Source organism: Condylostylus longicornis, unplaced genomic scaffold (genome assembly GCF_029603195.1).
Source record: "Condylostylus longicornis isolate FDR11 unplaced genomic scaffold, ASM2960319v2 ptg000010l, whole genome shotgun sequence".
NCBI lineage: Eukaryota > Metazoa > Arthropoda > Insecta > Diptera > Dolichopodidae > Condylostylus > Condylostylus longicornis.
The window spans coordinates 15,790,740-15,815,988 of NW_026577979.1; the positions used below are offsets into that span (position 1 = coordinate 15,790,740).

A 25,249-nucleotide genomic window follows, 5' to 3' on the forward strand; every position below is an offset into this window, starting at 1 on the left:
ATCACTTATAGCACTGTAATAAACCTAAATCGTGTTTGGAAAAGAGAGACTTTGGAAACAGCACATATCTACTACATGTTATTCAAATATTTTTGAGCCTCAAACAAAGTTGATCCAAAATTGTGTTTAAATTTTGATTTTTTTTTAATTTGGTTTTTGTTTCTTGGGTCATATGCACTCATAGTAACCCGTTTTATAATTTCCAGAAATTTAATATTAACAAGCCAATTACCGTATTATCATGAATTAACGATACTTTCGGTTTTCTTTTAATCTGAATGAGATTATATAAAGCCAGTATTTTTTATTAAAATACACTTATGTGGTTACACTTTCTATATCTTATCAAAAATAAGTTTCATAAAATTGTACACATTGTATATATGTAATATTTGTTCTTGTATATAAAAATGATTAAAAATTAATTATTGTTTTAAGATAATAAACTTAAAAGCGTAAAACTGATAAGTAAATAAATTTGTGTTATCATATTTTTATTTTAAGAAAATAATTACTTAATTTTTTCACCAATTTTTTGTAAAATTGTGTATTTATGAAAGAATGCTAAAATTATTTTTAGATGAGGACCTCATTTCGTATATCGAATGTATAGTCGTAGAAGAAATTTTCATTTTTTCAATTAGATTCAGTAAACAAGTTCTTCAATTGATGATACCAAAATAGGTTCCTCTAACTTGAAAGTTATATCACGAGTAGAAGAAGAATATGCAGACTGAGACACTTAATTAATCCACAATTATTTAAGTGGTGATTAAAGCAAGATTATTGTGACAATTTAAAATTTTTATTTTAAGCCAATTCTTCAATATCTATTAAAATTATTTATTAATGTTAACGACCCTATAAAAATTTCTTAATAATTTTAACAGGCGTTCATTTTTTTTTCAATTTTTTCCTTATAATTTTTGTAAAGAAAAATCTTAGTTCTATATACATTTTAGCAAAAATGTGCTACTGGAAGCCTTTTATAATATAAAATTTTTAATTACTTTTTGGTTCGTAGCCCATATGAAGACAAATGTACATATATCATATTTCATTTTCATTCACAAATTAAGAGAAACAAAGCTCAATTTTATTTTAATTTCGCATCAATAAAAAAAGGTTAAAATTTGAATTCGGTGGCTTTAAGGAAAAATTGTTTAATTTTAGTCCAAGCCATAAAAAACACGTTTGGAGTAAGTTAAATTTAAAGTTTATATTTAATTGTTTAAAAATTTATAAAACTTTTTATACTTATATCAATAAACAAAATTAGACATACGAACAATATGTTTGTAGAATATATCTAAATTTTGTCTTTTTGATTTTATCAAAAAATCAAAATCGACAAAACTTGACTTAGGTGTTTATTTCTTGTAATCACAGAACTAATTGAATATTTCAATAGATGGTGCATTCTTGCGAATGGCGTACAATAAGATATTTTCTTAAAATTAATAATGTCAGTTTCTCAAATTTTTGTAGACTAATAATAGTAGTTAACACTTTTCTAAAGTTAGTTTTTGTCCGTCCGTCCGTGAACGTTACAAAACTTCTATACCCTTGAAGAAAGAAGCTTCATTTGCACATAGTAATTATAACAAATAGTAAAATATGGTTTTTTTTTCTAGACCTCAAATTGTGGGAGTCTAAAATTTTAGTAGCTCTTAAATATTCATAAATAATTCATTTTGTTAGAAGAAAATTTTATTCCCACTTCAACCCCTCTGAAGCTATCGCCTTTTGAAATTTGTAAAATGCGAGTTTTTGACACCTTATATTACTGAAACAGCAGTCTTTTCTAAATTTCTATAAATGCAGAAAGCTAACGGTAAATGCCATGCCATTAAAAATATAATCATTTTTCTTAACTCGGGCAATTATATTCGAGCGTTATGTTACAGACTCTGTAATTTTTTTTTGTTTTATTTCAAAAATTGCATGCAGCGTTATCCATCCTAAAGGTATGCAATTTTTGAAATATATTCGTATATAAATGAAAGTAATTTGAATAATGTAGTAGGTACACAGATAAAGCAGTTCATTCACTTATTGAAGAGAAAAGTGCTACATTACAAACCATTGGTTAGATCCAACTTTATCTTATAATTATTATGACTGTAAAACATCTGTCGGTTTAAAATATTTTTAATAATAAATTAATTTTTTAATAAGAAAGTATGAGAGTTAAAATGATAGATTAAAATTAATTATTTCTCCAATTATTGCCCCTCCTCGTAGATGTCTCTGTAAATGTGCCAAAATTTGAAATTTTGTTTAGAACCTAATGAAATATTATATTTCAAACTAGGTTTAAAATTCTTATTACTCTTATTTACTGATATTCAAAATCGATTATTGTATTTAAAATAAACTTCATAGCAATAACGAATGCAAATTTGATCTTTAACACCTGATCCAATGACCCATCATTCATTCTGCAAAAAACAAATTCCATCAAATTCTAATCTTGTTATTACTGCGAACATAATACCTTAGGAAATAATTTTTATTTAGAATATTAGATCATTACTTTCACTTTAATATTGCGTGCACAATGTGTACGTAATTAATTCATTAAATACTATGTTCATATGAATATACATATACGCTTGCCTATCACTTTAATCTTTTAATTTCACCTTCTATTGAGTACTCATTCGCAATGTACAGAAAAATAATTGTACATTCACATATTATGTACCCATAGAAAGGAAAAATATCAAGAAGGGACAGGTCGTGATTGATTTAAAAATACCTAAAGGAAAAATCTGTACTAAAGTTCGTTTAAAGTGCGGTCAAATAAAAAATTTTACGCATATAAAAATTTATTGATTCTTTTCAATTTATTTAAGTTTCATAAGAGTCTATTGACCGGACGCGCAAATGACCGCTTAAAATGAAAACTTTCAAAAAGTCTTAAAACAATTTTTTTTTTTGTAAAAATTACATATTTACTTACACTATATGTACAATTAGTCAATACTTGGTGAAAATGAAGAAAAAATGACAGTAACAAAATATCCAAGGCATTTGAATTTAAATAAGTTTCTTAACTACTGAAGAGTAAGATATAATCGGCTTTTTGAATGAAATAAAATATTTGCTTTTAAAAGTTATGGTTTCCTCATTCTTTAAATACATACGTAATATGCAAGTATGTACACATTATAAGTAAAATTGAATTTTACAAATAAAAATAAAGAAAAAAAAAAATCTTTAGTTGAAATTTTTATGTTCCCCCGAATGACACATGTCGTAATTTTTTTTGAAATTTTTTTAGTGTGTGCTACCATATTTGTGATTCATAAGTTGAATTTTCTATTTATAGTTCAAAGAGTTCAGTTCAGAGTTAAATTTTCATGTTTAAAATGCGTGCGTACTTCGCATTTTCATCAAGCTACTGTAAATATAATTTTCTATTACAGTTTTTATTTGTTTTTGATTTTCTCCCATTAATTTTAAGTTGGGAATGCAATTTGAGTTTCAGGTCATTTCAAGACAAAATTAATTGTGAATACACAAATTAAAATTTGAAAGTAAATTTTTACCGACCGTATTGTGTATACAATAGGTAGGTCATGTGATGGCAACAAATTTTGAATATCGAGTTTTCGGTGGGAATGCACTTCTCCTTAGTAGGGAAGTGTAAGTAAACTATTTTTAGCAACATGTCGGTCTGTGTGTGCACGCGTGTATCTCAAGTTTCGGCTGAAATTTTATATGTAAGTTTATTTCGACCATGGCACGGATTGATCAACTTTTGGGATATATCAGGCCTCGGGAACTGCATTTTTTAGCGGGCCTGTTTTACATTTTTCACCATATTTACGGAACGAATCTATGGAATTGCTTGAAATTTGATATTTGAGTTCTGGTTGTTACCGAAAATAACTCGCGAACATTTCAGGGAATTCGGGTAACACAAGGCGAAATTCTACTAAGAGCTAAATTTACATTTTTCTATGTATGTTAACTATAAGCTTAGTAATGTCCTAAAAATTGGAAATAAGTATTTTACAGACATTTTTGTAATATTTTGTAACATTTTTACTTAACTAGACAATACACAATGCGGTCGGTTATGTGCTGACCACATCAGATTTTCTTATATTTAAATGACTTTCAAAATAGCTGAACTCAAAGAAATCGAAGCATTTAAGTCGATTTTCTTTAAAACTAAATATATTTTAGGATATTGTTGTTGCATATCACACAAAAATCAGTAAGTTCTTAACAAGTACAAATTCAACTTAAAAACTAATCAAATTATATCACACTGGGAACTTTGCTATGTTATCCAATAAAAAGTACAAGTACTTCAGTAGTAAATGAAAGTTTCAACATTCTTCACAATTGATAAGAACTTCACAAGTTAAAATTATAATTTAAAATTTTAAGTAATTTTTGTTATAAGAGTTTCTTAAAATGAACTTGGAGTAAGTTATAGTTGCGTCTTAATATAAGGTTTCCAAGGGAATAGTCAAGATCTATCATACATGCATAATAGTCCCAATTATACTCGTGTGTCCAAAAGAATAAAGCGATAGTATGCAGATTTATTCAGATAGAAAAATTTGTTTGTGCAGGTATATTTTTTTCAGTGCATGTTTGTAATTTTCTGTAATTGCATAGCATGTGAACTCTGATAAGAAGTCATATTAATTAATTAATAAAATACGTATTTGCTCTTGGAGCTTTGTACATTTCTATTTAAATATAAAATTTTGTAATGGCATTATAATGACAGCAAAGTTCATTTACATTATTTTCCTTCCTAACATCATTTAATTGTGTTATTCTTTCTAGTTTCAATTTATAAGTGACCTACTTATTATATGTATTTTGCCGTCAAAAATTAAATGAATATTTTGAAAAAAATTACAGCATTTCAGTTTTAACATTTTAAAACAATTGTATAAGTAGCGAATAATTTGCAATGCCCAGTGGGGTTGCAAAACAATATTGAATTTTTTTAAGTATTTAAATTCAAAAATAAAACTTTTCTTTATTGAATATTACATATTATATCTTTAGTCTATCACTGATGAATTTTTGGTTATTTTTTAATGTATCGTCGCTGGAGAATTGTACGGTTCTATTTTGACATCCAATAGCCGCGAATTCCCATAAATCAGACTTCTTTTAGAATCAGAATTTTTAGAATTTCTTATAGGAATCGGAGTTTTGTTTTGACTGCATTGTATACAATAATGATTGTATTTCAATGGCACCAAATGGTTGGAGTCTCAGTTTGTCTGCCCGTGTGTCGTGTATCTCAATTTCAGTTTAAGCAATTAGTTTTTTATGGTATGTCAGGTCTTAGCAAGTGGATCTTCAGCTAATTTTATATATTTAACACTTTTAAGAAATAATAGATTCTCTTGAAATTTTGTATATAAGTCTCGTCTGGTAACAAAAACAATGGTCTGGTAATCTTAACCAGCTACTAACTATTTCAGTGAGAATTTTTATGAGTCGAATTTAGATTTTTGTTCATCTAAAGAGAAATAATCAATTAATTTCCTTGAAGTTTAATATTTCAATTCTACTTGTTTAAACCAGTTTGGGGAATATCAAGCCTCGAAAACCAAACTTTCACAAGCCGCTCTTTCTTGAAATGTAATATTTAAGTTCTGTTTGCCAACAGAATTGACTTATAAACTTTTCAGGGGAAAAGATAGATGGGAAAATTGGGTACTGGTAAATTTTAAATATTTTTTGTTAAATTACATATTTTTTTTCATTATTTCAAATATTTTTTAAAATAAAAAATAAATTCAACTTTATTTTTTCATAAAGTCATTCATCACTTCTATCAAGAAGGTGGTGCGCCAGAAATACCAAAATTTATATGACAAAAATTCAAAAAAAAAAAAGTTGGAACTTAAAAGAGAAAACACAATGTAAAAAATTACAAATAATTAATTTGACGCCTCCACTTAATGTAACAGGTACAAACGCCACATCGCATGCTTCTAACTTGTTAGAGGTAAAAAATTGAAATTATAAAGAAAAAAAATAATTAAAATAATTTTTAAGTATTGTTTTTTTAATTGTTATTTTTTATGATTTATAAATAACACTTGCTCATATTTTTTTTTCCTAACTTCATTCAATTTGCGCCACCAACACTTTTTAATAAAACTTCCATCTATGTAAATACTTTTTTATCTCCAACTGAACTGCTTACAATAATGAAAGTATTGTTTTTGCATCAAATTCTACAAGTCGAAAGCGAACTACTTATTTTAAGTCAAAAGCTTCTTGTATTCTCACCGTTATATCTTAATTTCGGCTAGATTTTTCGAGGATTAGAAATTTAGCGCCTTAGCTGAATGGTAAATAAGTACATTAAGTCAACATTAAAGACATTTAATGGATTTTGTTCGAATTAAATCAAAAAATTTATAAAGAAAATTGGATCCCAAAAACTGAACTTTTAATTTTTAAAAGTATAGCTTATGTATTGTATAAAATTTTTATTTAACCAATGAAAATAAATTTGTTAAAATTTTTAGGTATCATTCATACAGCTAGAAAATATCCAATCGCTTACATGTTGATCATATCAAAATTTTTTTTTTCGTCTCATTACTTGAAGTAAAAACTCTTTTGTTTCCTGTTTTTTTTACTTTTGCGAAATTATTTGAGGTTTATCGTATTTTATTTATAAGAATGATATTACCTTTATTTTCGGATCATAACATTTTGTCTTATGCGTAGGTAGTATTGTGTACAGGAAAAATAATGAATTTTATTATTGAAGCAATGTTTTAAAAAATCTTGAATTTGCTTCTAGATTATTATAGAGCTGAAATAATACAAAGCTTTTATCTTTTAAGTAAGAAATATGATGCTAAGATTTTTTACGTGACCATACTTATTTATACCCGTACGAACGTATGTTCGAAGGGCTTACTACCATTATAACCTCAAAATTCACTCACAAGCTAATATATTATTAGGGCTATTATGTTGGATTAAAGTCGTTGAAATTGCTTGACTGCTTCTGATAGCTGTCCTACAACTTGAAAAGTTATTTGGCTATATTTTAAAAACCGCCTAACATACCGTACTGAAATTTTTCAAAAACAAATAAGGTAAAGTAGAGGCTATATTGGTTAAAAGTAATTGAGATCTTATGAGCACTTGTGATAGCTGCCATACAACTTCCAAAACTATTTGGCCATATCTCAGAAATTATTTAGCGCATATTTTTGAAAATTTACACAAGCAAATACATTTTTAGGCCGATTATATTAGATAATCGTTTGAATTATATTTAAAATCGTTGAAATTTCTCGTTTGCTTCTTGTAACTGTCATACAACTTCATAGCCCGGAAACTATTAAGGCTACAAAGCGCAATGTTAAACAAAGAAATTTAGTGATTTGATGGTCATTCTCAGTCAAACTCTTAAATTGTATGGGTTGATTATGGTAAATACCATATACGTATGTGTAAAATAACAACAAACATATAAAAAGCAAGAATTTGTATGAAACTGTATGTAAATTATCTGTGACATTTAAAATCATTTATTCGTATCACAGTACGAATAGCGTAACTAAATCGATTTTCATCGAATTTTTTCAGAAAGCCTCAAATGGGAGGCTTGTACTTCAAAAGTAACTATTGACAAATACTATAAATTGCAATTGATATTGAATTTTTTAATTAAAATTCATACATTAGATCAATTGTCATCATGTTTAGTTGATCATAAAAATATAAAATGAAGAATGCGAGAAGTACATATACAAGTCTACTAACTTTCAAATATTAAAACTGTAGTAATCGCTTCCAACTAATTCTTAAACTTAATTTCCAGTTGGAAATCGAAAACTTAATATGCAGTTGGAAATCGTAATTAATCTTTAATATGTATTGTATGTGTATGTAAATTCATTCTAATTGTAATTTCCGAAAAACATTTGTGTAAATAGAAAAATTAGAAAAGCAAAAATAATTTCAAGTACACCTATAGGCATTTGTAATTGCTATTGATAACAAATTTAATATGTTTTTTTAATGCCAAACTATTACTTTTGATTATTTTAATGTTCTATGATATTTATTTAAAAAAATACACGATTATGCAAATATTGCTGATTGATTCGATGAATTAATAAATTTTGTGCTATTTTTCATATGAAACTGTTGTAATTTCCTAAAACGCTTATGTGTTTATTATTAAAATGAAAAACAATATAAAATTCATTAATAAAATTTTATTATTCATCTGATTGAAAAAAAGCCGGCTTTTTAATATTGCCGTTTAAAAAAATTTTCCATATTGAAAAACACATGAATGAATTAAAATTTTCTGGCGGGTACTTGCTTTTCGGTTTTTTTTTTTTGTAATCATATAATTAATAATTTAATTGAAGTACTTAACTAAATTAAATAGTTCTGTATTTTTCAAGGCTAATGTTATTTTTTACATTGTTATACACAGGGTGTACAATATTCGATGGTGCTCTCGAAGCACTATGTGAAGATTGAACGGGTATATATGTCTTAAAATAGATTTTTTTGAAAACGGTACAATAGGAATATTTCGTCCCTATATAATTCAAGAAATATAACAAATTGAAATGATATAGAAGTAAATTTTGAATTTATTTTAAAGCTTATAATGAAATTTCTTTTCTATGGGCACATCATCCGTATCAATAACTTGTGTACAAAATACATATTTTAAATCCAAAGTTAAGGTTTTAAAAAATTTTTCCTATAATTTTTCCTATCATTTACTGATAATAACACATTGCAAACTTGTTAGTTGTTTAATATAAATTGAAAGCTCATATTCTGACCTTCATATTAAAATAAAAATTTGGTTCACGAATAATAAGTATATCAGATTAGGAATCTCAGTAGTAATATTCGATGAAGCAAAAATCTGAACCAACTCAGCATTATTAGTTAATATTTCAATCGGACGCTTCCTAAAAAAGACTACTTTCAGGTCTAATAATTCGACGGTGTTTCGGATATTATTGAGTCGCGGAATTTGAATACGAAAATCAATTACTTAATAATAAGCTTTTTTTGAAAATTTGATGTGCTAACATTATTTTTTATGTTTTTTATTGAGATTTTTAAAATAACTTTCAAATAATTTAAAATTAAAAGTAAAATTTTACGGTATTAGTTTGTTTCAAAAAAAAATTATAAGTGAAGTTAACAGGTTGAATATTTTGTAATAATTAACCTCGAACAGTCTCGATTTACAAGTGATAAACAAATAATTTTCACTTTTTTATAACAAATATGACATTTTGTAAGATAGAGTTAAAAGTCGCCAGACTGTCATACTAAATTTTAAATTCACGATTAAAACTTGTTTGAAATTTTAACTTCGACTGCTTATAATATTATCTTCTGTGCTGTTTTTGTTATTTTCAAACTAAAATTAGTTAGAGAGTGTTATTTTCTTTTATATAATCTGATAACAATAACAATATATTTTTTTTTAATTTTTTCACAAGTGAATTTAAATTTTCACATGAACTTGAAAAATTAACAATATAAAAATGAAATATGTTTTTTTTTTTGTTTGTGTATTTGTTCTTTTTTCGCAAATTATGAATAATGAGATGAGTGACGTATTATGAAAACATAATGCTTCTACATTTATGAATAATTGTAATGTGAGCATTCAAAATTTTGTAACAATGAAAATGTTATTAAAGTGGGTTTTAAGTAATTTTATATAATAATTGAATTAAAGTTGGAAACGTATAATTTTCTTTTTGTATTTTTTTTCTAATATAACATACAACAAAACGAGGAAGTACTCATATATTGTATTATATAAAAACATTATTTAGAAGAAAAAAAAATGGCGGGAATAAATTTGACAACAATTTATTTATTTAATAACGAAATTCACGCGGCCGCATTCATTAAGTGTAATTATGCATGGAATGAAAATTTTTTTTTTTCATAACAAAAGAAAAATTTTATAAGTAGTGAAATTTTTTTTTAATTAATTTTCATATTTAATAACCAAGTTGGTATTATTAAATTTTATATTTTTGCAAATATTTGATATTTATTATTTAATATGTGTAAATGTACAAATGGCATATACTTAAACTTTGTGTGGGGTCTGGATGTATACTATCGAGTATTATTTTAATACATAATTTATTATTTAATTTAAATAATAAAATCCCTGTTCCTTGAAAATATGTATAATTAAAACAAACGCTATTATATAAAAAATACCGCCATCTTTTTTTATTTTATTAAACAAAATTTATTTCATCAGGGTCTTATTGCACCAACTACTTTGAATTTTGCTTGTGTTTTTTATTTGAAACTTATAAAATTTTCTTTTCTATTATTATATGTATGCTCCCAGAACATTGTCAATCACGTCATTCAAAAGCAACTCTTTTCAGTTGATATTTTGATATTTTAAGGTTGTCGCCCTTTTTTTACCTGTTTTCCTCTTCCACATCAAAATCAGTAATTTTCAACAATTAGTTTTTATAAATGTAGTAACACATGCTAAAAAAAAATCAAAAAATGACAATCACAATAATTTATTTAGCAGCAAAGACTGTATTTCATGACACTGGTGAAAATATTGGAATTCAACACCTTTGCAAATTCTGTGTAAAGGACGTTCTGGCAAAGTTGATTAATTGATTAAAATAATTGATTAATTAAAGGACTGGTTTTGATTAATTAATTAAAATAAGTAAAAACTGGCTGCTGCTTTGGTTTTCTCAAAACAGCATTAAGTTATTGAAAGAATTTGAGTCTTATTAAAAAAAAATAAAAAAAAAAGAGAATTGAAGGTAAAATAAGCGTTTATTCGAAATTGCGCTCGCTTATTCTCTCAAACTTCGAAACTTAAAATTTTTGTAAAATTTTATCTTTTTCAGAAAAAAAAGTAAAATTTTTGCTATAAAAAAATCATAAAAAACAACCCTAATATTTCGGTGCCCAGATATTGTTGTATGTAGATTTTTCAAGTTTCACGTAATGAAGTTCACCAAAATTTTACCTAACTTTACCCAAATTACTTAAACGAATATACTTAATTAAATTATAGATTTTAAATATATAGCCTAATCCATGCTTGATACACAAAAGTTAACACCAGATCCAGGTAGCAAAATTTTAATATTGCCAATTAATTATTACTTTAAGTAAGTCTCATTACTATTTTATGTAAGTGAAATTTAAAAATCTTAGTAATAATTAGTAATGAGCAACGTTTTTTTATTTTAAATAAGTACGCAATTACTTATTAATGCTAACAGGTTATTAATGCATTTGAAGTTATAATGCATGCCTAACATTTGCATGTTATTTTTATGTTAATTGCTAATATGTTAACATCTTAATAGTCATAATTATAATAATGTTACATGTACATATTATTAAATAATACTATTATTAATAACAAATAATAAGTACTAATGACGACATTATGAGAGTTAATCAACGACTGTGCACTCAATTTAATCTTGCATCCAACACACACTTAGTTAGGTGCATTCAACACAAACGGCTATTTTTTAATATCATAATTATTTGGAAATAAAAAATTTAGAGAAAAGTTACAAATTTCATTTTAAACGACATAGTAATTTGTGTATACAAATTTTGCCTTCAATTATAACATTTATTTTTCCACCTTTTTAGTGTTTATAAATTTATCAGCTGCTTTTTTTTACAATTTTAAAAAATCTTAAATTTTAAAATAAAAATATTTTTAATGCTTGTTTTTGGCTACACAAACTTCTAAATTTCATCTAATCTCACTTATGCCTATGTTTTAATTTCTATATGAAACATTTGTTGTACATGAAATTCTTGAAATGTGTGACCTAAACCATTTTTTTTTAGCTACAAAAAAATCTTTATCTCAGTCATGTTCGAGATTACAACTACAAACAGGAAATGTTTCGAAATTTTGTTTTTATTTTCATACCTTTATTTTTATAGTTCAAATAAAAAGCATAAGTAATTGAGTCATCCCTCTTTTTTTTGAATTCTTTATTAACTAAAAAATGTTGGATTTTTTTGACTTAAAGCGACTTTTATCAGAGCTAAAATAAAGATTATGAAATTTTTATGAATAAATTTATGAGATAAGAATTTCTAAAATTTAAATTTTATGTAAATAAATATTTAAGTATCACAAAAAAAAATATGGAAATTTTCAAGCAAATGTTGAAGCTAAATTTAGATATTTGGTTACATTTTGAAAATGTGAAATTGAAAATTTCAACTCTTCAAGAAAATGCACAGCATGTGTGAAATTAAGTCTAAAAAATATTAAATACCTTAATCTTCTAGATTTTATTTCGAAAATTGTTGAAATTGCAAGATCGCAAATAGTTCATTATAAATTTCCTCAACGTACATTTTAAAATATTAGAATCTGTGCAGGGTGTCCGACAACTCAATCGAACTCCTGAAGCAGATGGGCAACCAATTTTTTTCATTTTGGATAAAAAAAATTAACCGTTAATGCGAAATTCTGAGTAATAAGGCTTTTTGTTTTGAAAATATTTTCTTTCAGCTATTTTTTTTAATGTCATGACCACCAAAATCATTCTTTTACCCTGATAGACATTATTTTGAAATTGTTGTAACATTATATGTATATATCAAAATAAAGGTCAAAATATAAAGCTTTGCTGTAAAAAAATTTATTGAAATTATTACTGCTTTACTTTTCATATTTATCAAGGTTTTGATAAAAATATAAAAGTTAGACAGTTTTTCAGAAATTCCAACTTTTAAGTTTCCTAACTCTAGAAAGGGGATTCAAAAAGCAAAATATCAACAGGTATTTTTTGTTCGTCTGAAGACATTTGATCACCCTGCTTATCCGATGCTTCTATCAAGCATCGGATATTTTCTTTTCATAAAATTATTTCAAATCTTTGTAAAAAATTTAACAGTTAAAATAGAACTAATTTAGAATAAATTATTACTAAATTTACATACAGTCTGTAATCTATAATGAATTCAAATGATTTAAAACTGTTCAATTTGTTGTATAGTAAGTATGTGTTGTGTGAGTGTTTGAAAAATGCTGCTTGCTTAATGATGCATTACACATCAGGGCATACACATTTTTTTTGTATTCGATTTAATACAAACATAATAATTATTTTCAGGCTACAATGACGTTGCGTTGCTTAATAATGGTAATTCGAATGTAAAAAAATTAAATACATATTTAAAAAACTTGAACAATAATAATTTTTTAATACTAGCTTGGTAAAGTTTAAAATATAGAAAACATAATTAACTAGAATTTTTTAATAAAAAAACTTAATTATTCCAATATTTTTTTCTAGCTTCACTTAATTGCTTCACAATATTGATTTTAATTTTTTTAGGTGCCATATTACACTTATGTAATTAGAAATTTTTTCAAACTATATAGAACATGCAGAGCACAATACAAAACATACACAGTGAATGTTTTTTATAGAAAATATTAGAAATTCAATTTGAATGGCATAAAGAAAAAAGTCAAGTTCAATTAATTTCATCCAATGTAATTTTGCCATTATTTTGCCGTTCGATGCATTTCCGAACGAATAAAATTCTATTATAATAATAAAAACGAATCACACCTTAATTTTTTGGTTTATTATTTTAAAAATTTTTATTTTTATTCATTCTCTATGCAAATTCGCATACCCTATTCAGGGTATTAGCGCCAAGAATTTCATTGAATTCATTAAGTACTTATCTATGTATGGGAATATGCAAAACTGTAAAATAAGTAAAATGTCAATAATTTATTGAACAAAAAATTTTTTTTTACTAAATTATGCATTCAAGTGTATTGGCCGCGCATTAATAAACAGAATAATTGCACTATTGTACAATTTGTAAAATATTTTTTATATATTTATGTAAAAATATTATTAATATTTGTAAATAATACATTTAAGTAAGTATGTAAATGTAAACTGTGACTGTTGGCAATTAACTGGCATGTATAAAATATTATGAAATTATATTAAAACACGATGGTTACTTTGAAATTTAAAAAATTTTCTTATTCCACGATTGCAAATGTTGTGTTCGTTAAAGCACTTTGTATTCAATAAAAAAAAAATCACATTTGTTTTTTAAATACATATGTAAATTTATTAATATTAACATAAATTGATTTTTATGTTAATATAAAAAGGTACATACAATCGAATTAAGGAAAAGGAAATTAATTAAATTAAAATTTTCATTTAGAAAATTCATTGAATTAAGAAAAGTTTATTACTTTTTTCGGAACGGAAGCTATAAGCAAAAAAATCTGATGTGGTCAGCACATAACCGACCGCATTGTGTATTGTCTAGTTAAATGAAAGTTCTACAGAATATTATAAAAATGTCTGTTAAATACTTCTTTCCAATTTTTAGGACATTAGTAAGCTTATAGTTAACATACCTAGAAAAATGTAAATTTGGCTCTTAGTAGAGTTTCGCTTTGTGCTACCCGAATTCCCTAAAATGCTCGCCAGTTAGTTTCGGTAACAACCAGAACTCAAATATCAAATTTTAAGAAATTCCATCAATTCGTTCCGTAGATATGGTGAAAAATGTAAAATCGGCCCGCAGATCAGTTTTCGAGCCCTAATCTTTCCAAAAAATTTATATGTTCATTGCTTTAATATGAGAAAGTCATATATTAAATTTCAATGAAATCGGTTGATTATTTCTCTTTATATGCACAAAAATGTATATTTGGCCCGTAGTAAACGTCTAGTTGCCGATGTCTAATCTTTCCAAAAAAATTACATGTTCATTGTTTTAATATGAGGAATTCAAATATTAAATTTCAATGAAATCGGTTGAATCTTTCTCTTTATATACACAAAAATGTATATTTGGCCCGTAGTAAACGTCCAGTTGCTGAGGCCTGATTTCTTCCAAAAGCTAGGAATTTTCATGGACGGTCGAGCAAAGCTCATATATGAAATTTCAAGTAAATTGGTTGAATATTTTCGTCAAAATGTTAAAAAGTGCAGTTCCCGAGGCCTGATATATACCAAAAGTTGATCAATCCGTGCCATGGTGGAAATAAACTTACATATAAAATTTCATCAAAATCGGTTCAGCCGAACTTGAGATACACGCGTGCACACACAGACCGAGAGACCGACAGACCAACAGACCGACAGGATGCTAAAAATAGTTTATTTACACTTCCCTACTATGGAGAAGTACGTTCCCAACGAAAACTCGATATGCAAAATTTGTTGCCATCACATCACCTATCTATTGTTTACACAATACGTTCGATAAAAATTCAGTTGGACAAGTAGAAGTTTTCTTCATTGACAGCTTATTCTGAAAAAATTTTATAAATTTTTAATTCTGAGAGCCTAATACATTTTTAATACTAAGGATCTAAGCGATCATATATTTTGAACCGCTCACTATTAAGTCACTGTTTATATACAAATATAACACATGAAATTATTTGAATTTATTAACAATTAATAACAATATTGCCAATTAAAATTCCTTTAAATATAAGGATTTTGTTAGTAGTACTCCTACTTTTAGCTTTAAATTTAAAAACAGCATATTAATATCAATTTTTTTAAATTTGTCCTTATCGTTGCTTGCTCTTTAGCACTAGCGAAATTATTTATAAATGGTTAGCATTTTAAAAATTAATTTTTTAATATTAGAAGTATATAAGAATAATAGCACCTCTAACGTCATATTTTGAACTTTGTATTTTAACACATGCAAATACTTTATGAAATAATAGCGTCCGTGAAATGTGTCTCCAAAATTTCAATTCTTTCATACCTATGTATGTATATCATTCCAATTATGCATAAATCAGTAGTTCAATTGAAAATTTCTAATATTGCAGTATTATTTACATGTAAACGGGGGGGCAAAAAACAAGAAATTCTGAAAAAATATCGTACTTCTGAATTTCGAAATGTGAAAAATCGAATTTATTTATACTGTATTTAAAAATTACATTTCTACATAACTATGCGAACATGGACATATATATACTGGTGAAAAACATGAATTACGAATTAATTATGTACATATGGCCACGAATGTATACATAACGTACATGTTGTATGTACTACTTCAACATTTACATCTACAACATTTTTGGATGTACATACATACATATATGAAAATATAAAAAATTAAATTACAATAATTTATTATAAAACAAAAACTCAATTTTCAATTCACAAATTTCATTCATATTTTTCTTTACTTTTGACAGTTTTAAAATTTTTAACATTACAATCAAAAATTTCTTACTTCCCTTTATTCAATTGTTCATTATTTAAATAGTAAACTATACATGTTTCTGCATAAACATATACACAATGTATATGTATGCATAGTTAAATGAAAATTAACAATATTCGTCGGCAATAAAATTTTAATTTTCGATTTTCTTATCATCAATTTTTTTAACTCTCATTTTAATTTTTTTTCTTACTACTATTAATAGCCAATCAAGTAACGTTTCTATAAAATAACAGAAGAAAACAATAATTGTGAATTGAAAAAGAAAAACAACGACAAAATTAAATTTTTTGTTTTCGAATCTTCAATGACTTCCAAGGTAATAAAAAATGTCGAAAAACTTTAAAAAAAAAACAATAGAAAAACAGAAAATAAAAGTAGAAAAGTTGTTATTCAAGATAACTAATGACACAGAAACAACATTCTTTTCGAATTTTGAAAAACAGAAACACAAACACTGACAACAAAAAATTTAAAAGAAAATCTTATAACAAAAAATTCTTTTAAAATTATGTCAGAAATAATTTGTTAGGAAAACAACGATATGTAAAAAATTTTTTTTCTTGTTTCTAACATACTACAAATTCATCAAATTCATGCTCGGCCCTCTTACGAACTTATACTTATACATACGTTGAACAGCAATGTCGATGGTTTATGTTTTAATATACTACATACAAGATATTGTGTTTATGTTTGTATATGAAAAAGTAACGCTTAGGAAAGAAACTGTTACTGTAATCACATGAATAGGTAGTACAATTGCTCCTTATCGTATCTAAAAATGATTAATAAATTGCATGCAAGTTGTATTTTTTTTTGTGCGTACAATATGTATGTGTGTATGTAAAAACTGTTGCTTAAAAATGTAAAATAAAATAATAAAATATTAAAAATTGCGACAATTAAGTGACACTGTCAACAATATAAAACCACCCTATAAATAAAAGTGATAAATTGTACCCTTTTAATTACTTTTACCTAAGTACTTGAATTTTCGGTTTCACACTAATGATTATCCCATATATTTAATTATAAACATATTTTTTGTGTTTCCTGCAAAATAAAATAAAATTACAAAAATAGAAACATTTTTGTAACTTAACGCCACAGATACGATTTTTGATGAAAATCTCACGCTCAGAAGAAAAAAAAAACATTATTGATAAAAAGCTTATATAATTTATTTTATTCTTAATAGCAACAAATTTTTGGGTTTTTAATTTTCAAAATTCGGACCTGAATGAATCCCAAATTTGCAATCGTACAGTAGTTGACTCTTGCTACACTTCACATTTTCCACTTTAAATATTCATGTTAAACTTGCTATTAGTACTGAAATAAAAAAAATAAACCCCTGAATTATTTTCTACAAATTTGGCTGAACTTCTTCCTAAAAGTCGGATTAACAACTTTATCGCGTGTATATTGAATTCAATTGGATCGAATTGATTACTTGAATCATTGTCTTAAATCTGCACTGTCAGAAATAAGATAAAATATTTTTTTTGCCAATTTGTTTAAGAACAAATATTTTCAATGCTTTGGAAAAGAGAGAAAAGTTGTACAGAAATTTGCAGAATGTCTTTTTTCATATTAAATTTTTCGTTTGGCTTATAACGTAAGCAAATACGAAGAAACTTTATATTGTTATTATATTATAATCAATAATATAATTGTTTTTTCTTGAAAAGTGATGAATGAAAGAAAAAAAATAAGCACATCGTCTTGGGTAATATTTATAAAATAGTAGGGTTATGTTGAAAACTTCCCATGTATTTGTTTTTCTCTTAATATTATATTTATTTTTCATATTCTACCTCATTTTTATGCAAGTTAAAATTTCTTCACAACACTATAGAACGTGAATCACACGACTTAAAATTATTAAAATCTTAAAGAAAATAAACTTTTTTCTTAATTCTCACGAGGATTGAATCTATGACTTCATATTATTTAGAAAGCTACGCTACCATCTGCGCAACAGAGTCATGCAAAATTTTTTTTTGCTCATTTTATGCTTGATCTTATAAACCATTTCTCCATCTTCTAAAAAAAAGGCAAAAAAACAAGGCTTATTACCTTATTTTAACAATAATAATTTTCAATATTATGAGTCATTAATAATATAGAAAGAAAAAAGTTAATTCTCTTACTGGTATTGTCAATAAAAAATTGCCAAGATGATTTCATGTTTTTTATAAACTTATGAAAACACACACATTCACATACATGTAATGAACGTGTGTGTCTGTTTATAAATATTGAAGAGTTAAGATTAGATCCATTAAACTCGGTTTAGAAATTTATTTTCAAACTTAATCATTTGTTTTTTTTTTTATTTAAATTTAGTTATTTCATAATTCATTTTATTTCATCGTAAATCAAATTTTCTATATTTCTGTTCTATTATAAGAAATTTTTGTGATTGTATAATGGTGTGTCTTTACAGAGTGATTCACAAATTACATTGATTGTATAAACCATCATTTAGAGAGTCGAAAATGAGTTAAGCTTTTATTTAGAAATACTTACCTATGCATATTTTGATTTAGAACTACTTTCGACGATATTACCACTCTTCTTTAGTTGACGAAATCAGTCGTTAAATCATACGACACTCATTATGATAAACAACTCAATGCTGTTTAAACTCACTCAAGCATAACCAAATTTCGAGAAAATATTAGAAGTTTTGAGCCAATAATTCAACAAATTTTGGACGCAGTGGTTTGTGAAAAATTTAATAAATCTTCTATGCTTTACGGTTTCTTTATATGATTTAATTATGTTCGCACTTCTGTGATAGCTACTCGAACTCAAATTAAATACCCTCCAATTTCATATTACTATTTAAAGTGCTTAATTTTAAATTGTTCGTACTATAATTTTTTAAGCAATTTCTGAAAATTTGGTTATCATAGCTCAAAGTCTTTTTCAGTTATTGTTGTGACGAATTGAAATAACTAAATTAATTCAGATTTCCACGTTGATCAAGAACATATACTTATGTCTAATTATCAGGCGTCTATTTCTTATAACGTTACAACCGGAGTATTAAATTTATAGTACTCTTCGAACATTCGTTCGTGCGAACCATGATTCTAAGGTATTGGTTGGTGTTGATAAGTGCAATTAGTTTTAAGCTTTGAACGTTAGTTGAAGTGTTTGTCTAGGATTTTACATCTCCTTGTTTGGTAAGAAAATCTGCGGGAAAAGAACTAGCTCTCTACACAACAAATAGTAAATATTTTCTCTCTCTTTAAGAGTTATATTTAAACATATTTCCTATTAAACTTTCTTTTATTATTAGTGAGAAGTGCTTAAATTGAAAATGTGCTCTTCTAAGCAGTTTTTTCTTTGGTCTGAAGCATTTTTTTTGTCTTGTTTATATAAATTGAAGTATATCCGACCCCCATAAGTGATTATATGTTAGTAACATTATTAATGTTGGTCAATAATAAAAAAATAAAATTGAATGGTCAATTAAGAAATTTACAAGCAGCAACATACGAATCAGCAATAATACGATGCAGCACATATTATGATGGTATCAAATTTTAATTAATATGTAGAAGAAAATAAAAGAAATGAGTTAAAAACAAAAAGAAATGAGAGAAATGACTTGTAATTATAGTTTTGTTACCTTGTAAATATATAAGGTGTGTTTAATATTAATGTGGTCAAAGGTAAAATAAAATTCAGGTACGGTAAAGGATTTTGAAAGAGACAACCAAATGTCGTTACAATATGAAGAAATGGAATAAAATTTTAATTCAAAATTTCTTATTGTACCTACATATTTCTAAACCATTTTCTCGTACGAACTAATTTTCGAAGATAAATTTACCGTTTGTAGCGGTAAGAAAAATTCATCTGAGAAATAGACACAATCATATGTTTTTGATCAACGTCGAATCGTCCTAGCGATATTCGGAAACCCATTAAGCTGGGCTAAGCTATTTAATTTGGGTTCAATCACAGCAGTGATTTAAATAGTTGCGAGTACTATAGAACTCTTAAAATAATTTGGACAGATTTCACAAAATCTAAAGCTAAATGAATGAATAGAGTGACAAACCGACTACTCGCAAAATTTAACCAAGAAATTTAATAATAACTACTATACAAATTAAGAAGCAACTTGCATTTAACTCATACAAACTAAAATATGTAATATACTTGATTTTTTAAAATATGTAATATACTTAATATGTCTATACTTGATACGAAGTTTAGTAATAGAATCATTCTGAAGAATGTTGATTTTTTAGCTTTTGAAAAACATTCGTGCATATCACAGACTTGACACAATCAACTTTATTCTTTCCGGTTAACATTAATTTTGACCGTATTGAAATTGAAAAATATAAGTAAATAGATTTTAGATAAATAAATAAGAGTACCCAAGAGCCAACTCTTTAAGCGACGTCCCATTCAAGCTAAAGTATTTCATAGAAATTGCGTAAAAAGTAATTGTCTTGGCGCTTCAAACTTTCAAAATTGCCATTTCTCAGAGAGAAAATATCAAAATTGTTGTACATTTTTCAATGCGCCTCTGGAGAGAGTAATTAACTGGATTGAAAAAAAAAGTTAATTTTAAATACTAAAATTATATATAGCGATTAAAATTTCGCTCTAAGGTTTATTTTTCTTTTATTTACAATTTTTTTACTCCTCGGTTATAATTTTTTTTGCTGCAAGATTATCTTTTCTCTTCAGTATATGTACGCGTAATAGAAGTTGAAGTTAGAGAAGTTAACGCTGTCATATTTTGTGTATCGCAAATTATAAAATTTAACATTAAAATCAATGAAAAGTTATTAATGTTCGAAATAATTTTAAACAAAATATATACACACTTGGTTTTTTAAATACATACTAATTTATTTATGAAGAATTTAGTGAACATTGATTTTGAGACATGCTCTACATGAATTGATAGAAGAAAAAATCTACGTTATCAACTTTTATTACAAACTATACAAATTTCAACTTACTCTGGTTTTAGTTCAACATCATGTATGAATATGTAAAATATTAGTACAAGAGTGCAACTAACTCATATGTATCATACAAGTAAATTGACCTTAGAAATTTCAAAACTAGCGTTTTCATTCATTAATGCGAACTTGAACGAGATTATTTTAACTTTTTTTTTTTTGATTAAAACAAAATTGAAAGAAAATTAGTAGCACACCTTAAATTTTAATTGTTTTATTAAAATATCAAGTGATTTCCTATCTGAATTATTTCCAATTAATCTGAAAAAAAGTTAGTGACCGACTGAATGAGCAGGAAAAAAACTATGCAAAAGTTATAGTTATATAGATAATTAGTTTCGGTTAATCAAAATTATTAATAAAGATATTTTCGATAAAAATTATAATTGATGTTTATAAAAAGTTTGTTTGGCTTGCCTTTACATCACAGTAGGTAAGCTATGATCTTAAGTATTGTATTCAGATTTTTGGGTTCATTAGAAATTCTGTTAATTAATTCAATCGTTTTTTAATTATGCGTAAAATTTAAGTATGGTAGTGTTCCGTATTATGAAAAAACGCAGGTTTCGAAATGTGTTACACTGCTTATAGTATCATAAAAAAGTTTCACAGTATTACCGAACCTTCCTAATTGTATAAAATGCTCTTTTTAAATGTAAAGAAAAGTAAATCTTGCATGCCAAAAATACTGGATGCATAATGCTAACTTTTGGTTTTTGCTTTGACTTTGGTATAGGAAATCGACAATAACTTGGAAATTGTAAAGAGGATGGTAATAATATTTGCAATATTATTATTATGATGTCAGAAATTGTTAACTTATTATATAACAACTCAGTATTTGTAAGTCGAAATATACAACAAAAAAATTATTTTGCTTAAGAATTCAGTGTCGTTGCAATTACTTATGGATTAACATTTAGTAAACTTTGTTCAGATAACTTGTTTTGGTAACGATTGTTTTGTAGGTATTTTTAATTTTTTTTTAAATCTATCACTTACAGAAGGTGTCGTGGACCTTATTCCAAAAGTCGTGTTACTTATCATATAGTTGTAACTGTCACTTTTGGGCTTAACATCTTTCACTTTGAGAACACTAAAATGTTTACTATGTATACTTAGTTAAAAATTGGTACTTTAATTGTCTTCCATAATTGTCAGTTCTGCGATTTGTAGGAGTAAAGTGACAGAGGTCGTTTGACATTCAATTGAGTTTTTATCATATTTTAAGTGACTTTATTCTGACATTTAACCCAATATCTCCGAGTTAATTGTAATTTGTAATGATGTCTTTAGTAGGTTTAAAAATTAATTTTTAATTTTTAACTAACAATTTAAAACGGTTTGTTATACACGTATTACAATGCAATATTATATAGAAAAGAGAAATCGAAGACACTACGGCTAAATATTTTTTACATTTCTGTTATAGTTCCAAATGTCCGATTAAATTGGACATTTGCTATTAACTTTTCTAATACTCGTATTAATTCAATCTGAATGACTTCAACAGTTCATTAGGAAATAAATTTGAATATTTTAATATTTTAATTTTTTTTGTGCTTTTTAGCACATTTCCAAAAAAAATTTGAAGAAAGTGCTTATTAATTTCACTCTGTCCGTCCCTCCGTCTGTCCATGTGTCCGTTTACAAAACTTCTACACCCTTGAAGATGGAAACCTAAAATTTTATACGTACATAGATCTTTACTAAAAACTTATTTCCGTGGAAGAAAATTTTTCCCTCGCTCTTCCTGAATGTATGAAATCCTTCATGAAATCGTTTCGTATATGAATGAAAATAATTTTAATGGTGTGGTGGGTATACACAGATTGTTTTTAAAAGGAGTATTTTTAATTGTTGAAGAGAAAAGTGCTACAATACAAACCATTGGTTTGACCCAACTTTATTTATGTTTGTTTACATAAATTTGATTTTGGAGTTGATAGATAGGTGAAGTTATTTGCTCTTCTTGTGCACATTTTCTCATTCCCCGTCTCTTAATCTTTTATCGTGGAAACTCTCTTAAGTACTTTTAAGTAGATGATACGTCGTGCATATTTGTTTAATTTTTTTTCTTATATAAATTTTACTATCTTCTTTACTCTTGCATATTCATAATATTATTATTTGGTCATTAACATTAAATTCAATGTTTATGTTGCCGTGCATTACAAGCATCATCGTGTTTAAAGTCACGATAATTATAGTTTTTCCAGATATGATTTTTCAATTTTTTTTTTTCGTTTTTAATGTGATGAACTTATTAAATGTGTTATGTTATTTCAGTTTTCAAATCATAATTCACGAAATTTATTATTTATTTTTTGTTTTTTAATACACATACTTAATTTTTTGTAAATATTTTTTTTTTGTTTTGTTTTCATTGATGGATAGTTGCGCGGGTGCTTTTCACATTCTTGCTAATGCACCCGCATAATATAAATTGTATTAAATTGAACTCGAACTCTGATCTACAATGCTATTTCGAAGAAGATATTATGAGACACGGGATCACATTTATGTTTTTTTTTCTTGTATAATTTATATTTGATTTTAAAAATATTATTTTTTGTTTCTTCTGTTTTTATGAATTTTAAATTAATTTTTTGTTTTTCTTTGAATGCTAAAAAAATGATTGCGTGAAATAACAGAATATTTTTCTATTGGTTTATTTTTAAATTAAAAAAAAAATTAATTAAAAAATTCGAGTAAAAATAAATTTTTTGTATTTAAAATGGTAAAAACTTACAAACAGTAAATTTTTTTTTTACTTTGTTGCAAAAAAATGAAAATGAAAGTAAAATGTTAGTTAAGTTATTAAGGTATGCGGGGGGTGCAAGGGAAACAAAATATTTAAATAATTCGTTATTTATGGTACAACAATTATTCGATTATTTTGCCTGTGGCGATCCTTCATATTTCGATGATGAAATAATTTTGTTTTTTTCACATTTTGATTTATGGGATGAAAATTTCCATTTTTTTCTTTTATCTTTTTTTCTTTTAAGGTTACGAAAGTTTAATAGATTAATTTGAAAATTTTTAACTGAGTTATTTTTTTTTTTTCATATTTTTATTTTAATAAATTATGGAAGTTATGGAATACGTTTAGGATAAATGTTTATGAGAGAATTTTTTTATGGAACAAATACAAGCTATTACTTATTACTTATGTGTACAAATCCTGCTTTTAGATTTGTAAAACAAATCGTAAATAACATAAAATTAAAGAAAATAGTTATTAATATTAAAAAGTTATTTTAGTTTAAAATATTGAGATACATGTATAGCCAGTCAAAACCGCTAATTCTAATTTAATATTTCAAAAATGAATGGAATTATATTAACATGTATAGCCGTGACATGTGATTGTCAAAAACAAAAAAAAAAAATGGTTTCTGAAATTGTCACGGAGCAATCACTGTAAAAGAATTCGAATTTTATTTATAACTTTAACCATCATACTTTAACAAAAACACTGCCGCGCTGTTCAATTACAGTATGCAGCGCTGGTAATGCGAATTATTTGATAATTGTGTGCCAAATGCCGTATACATTTAGGAAAAGATTTTAATCTGATACTCAAATTACATTTAAATAAAGAAAATTGTGTACTCATGCACTCTTGATCTGATAAAAATCGCTTTTGCAATTTTAATATCACAATTATTTATAATTTAAATTATTAATTTTGTTTTATTTAAATTTTTTTTTTAGGCATCAACAATCGATGGACGAAGAAAGGGTGCGTGTCTATTCTGTCAAGAATATTTTATGGATTTATATTTGTTGGCTGAACTAAAAACAATTAGTTTGAAAGTAAGTTAACTGAAGCAATACATATAATTAATATTCTTATTCTAAAATTACAGTAGATTTATAAAATTTAACAAAAGCTTATCAAAATTTTATGGATGCAAAAGTTATTGAGAGCATCATGTATTTGATAG

At 25.8% G+C, this 25,249-nt stretch overlaps 1 protein-coding gene across 2 annotated transcripts in view; it reads left to right on the forward strand.

The window, feature by feature from the left end:
• The window catches only part of LOC129619028 (chloride intracellular channel exc-4), a 69,550-nt gene that overhangs the window by 33,416 nt on the left and 10,885 nt on the right, over positions 1-25,249 (forward strand). For both annotated transcript variants that reach the window (XM_055534089.1, XM_055534090.1), the window contains exon 2: positions 25,017-25,118. In XM_055534089.1, coding sequence (XP_055390064.1) covers positions 25,017-25,118 — 102 coding nt within the window. The remainder of the gene's footprint in view (positions 1-25,016; positions 25,119-25,249) is intronic.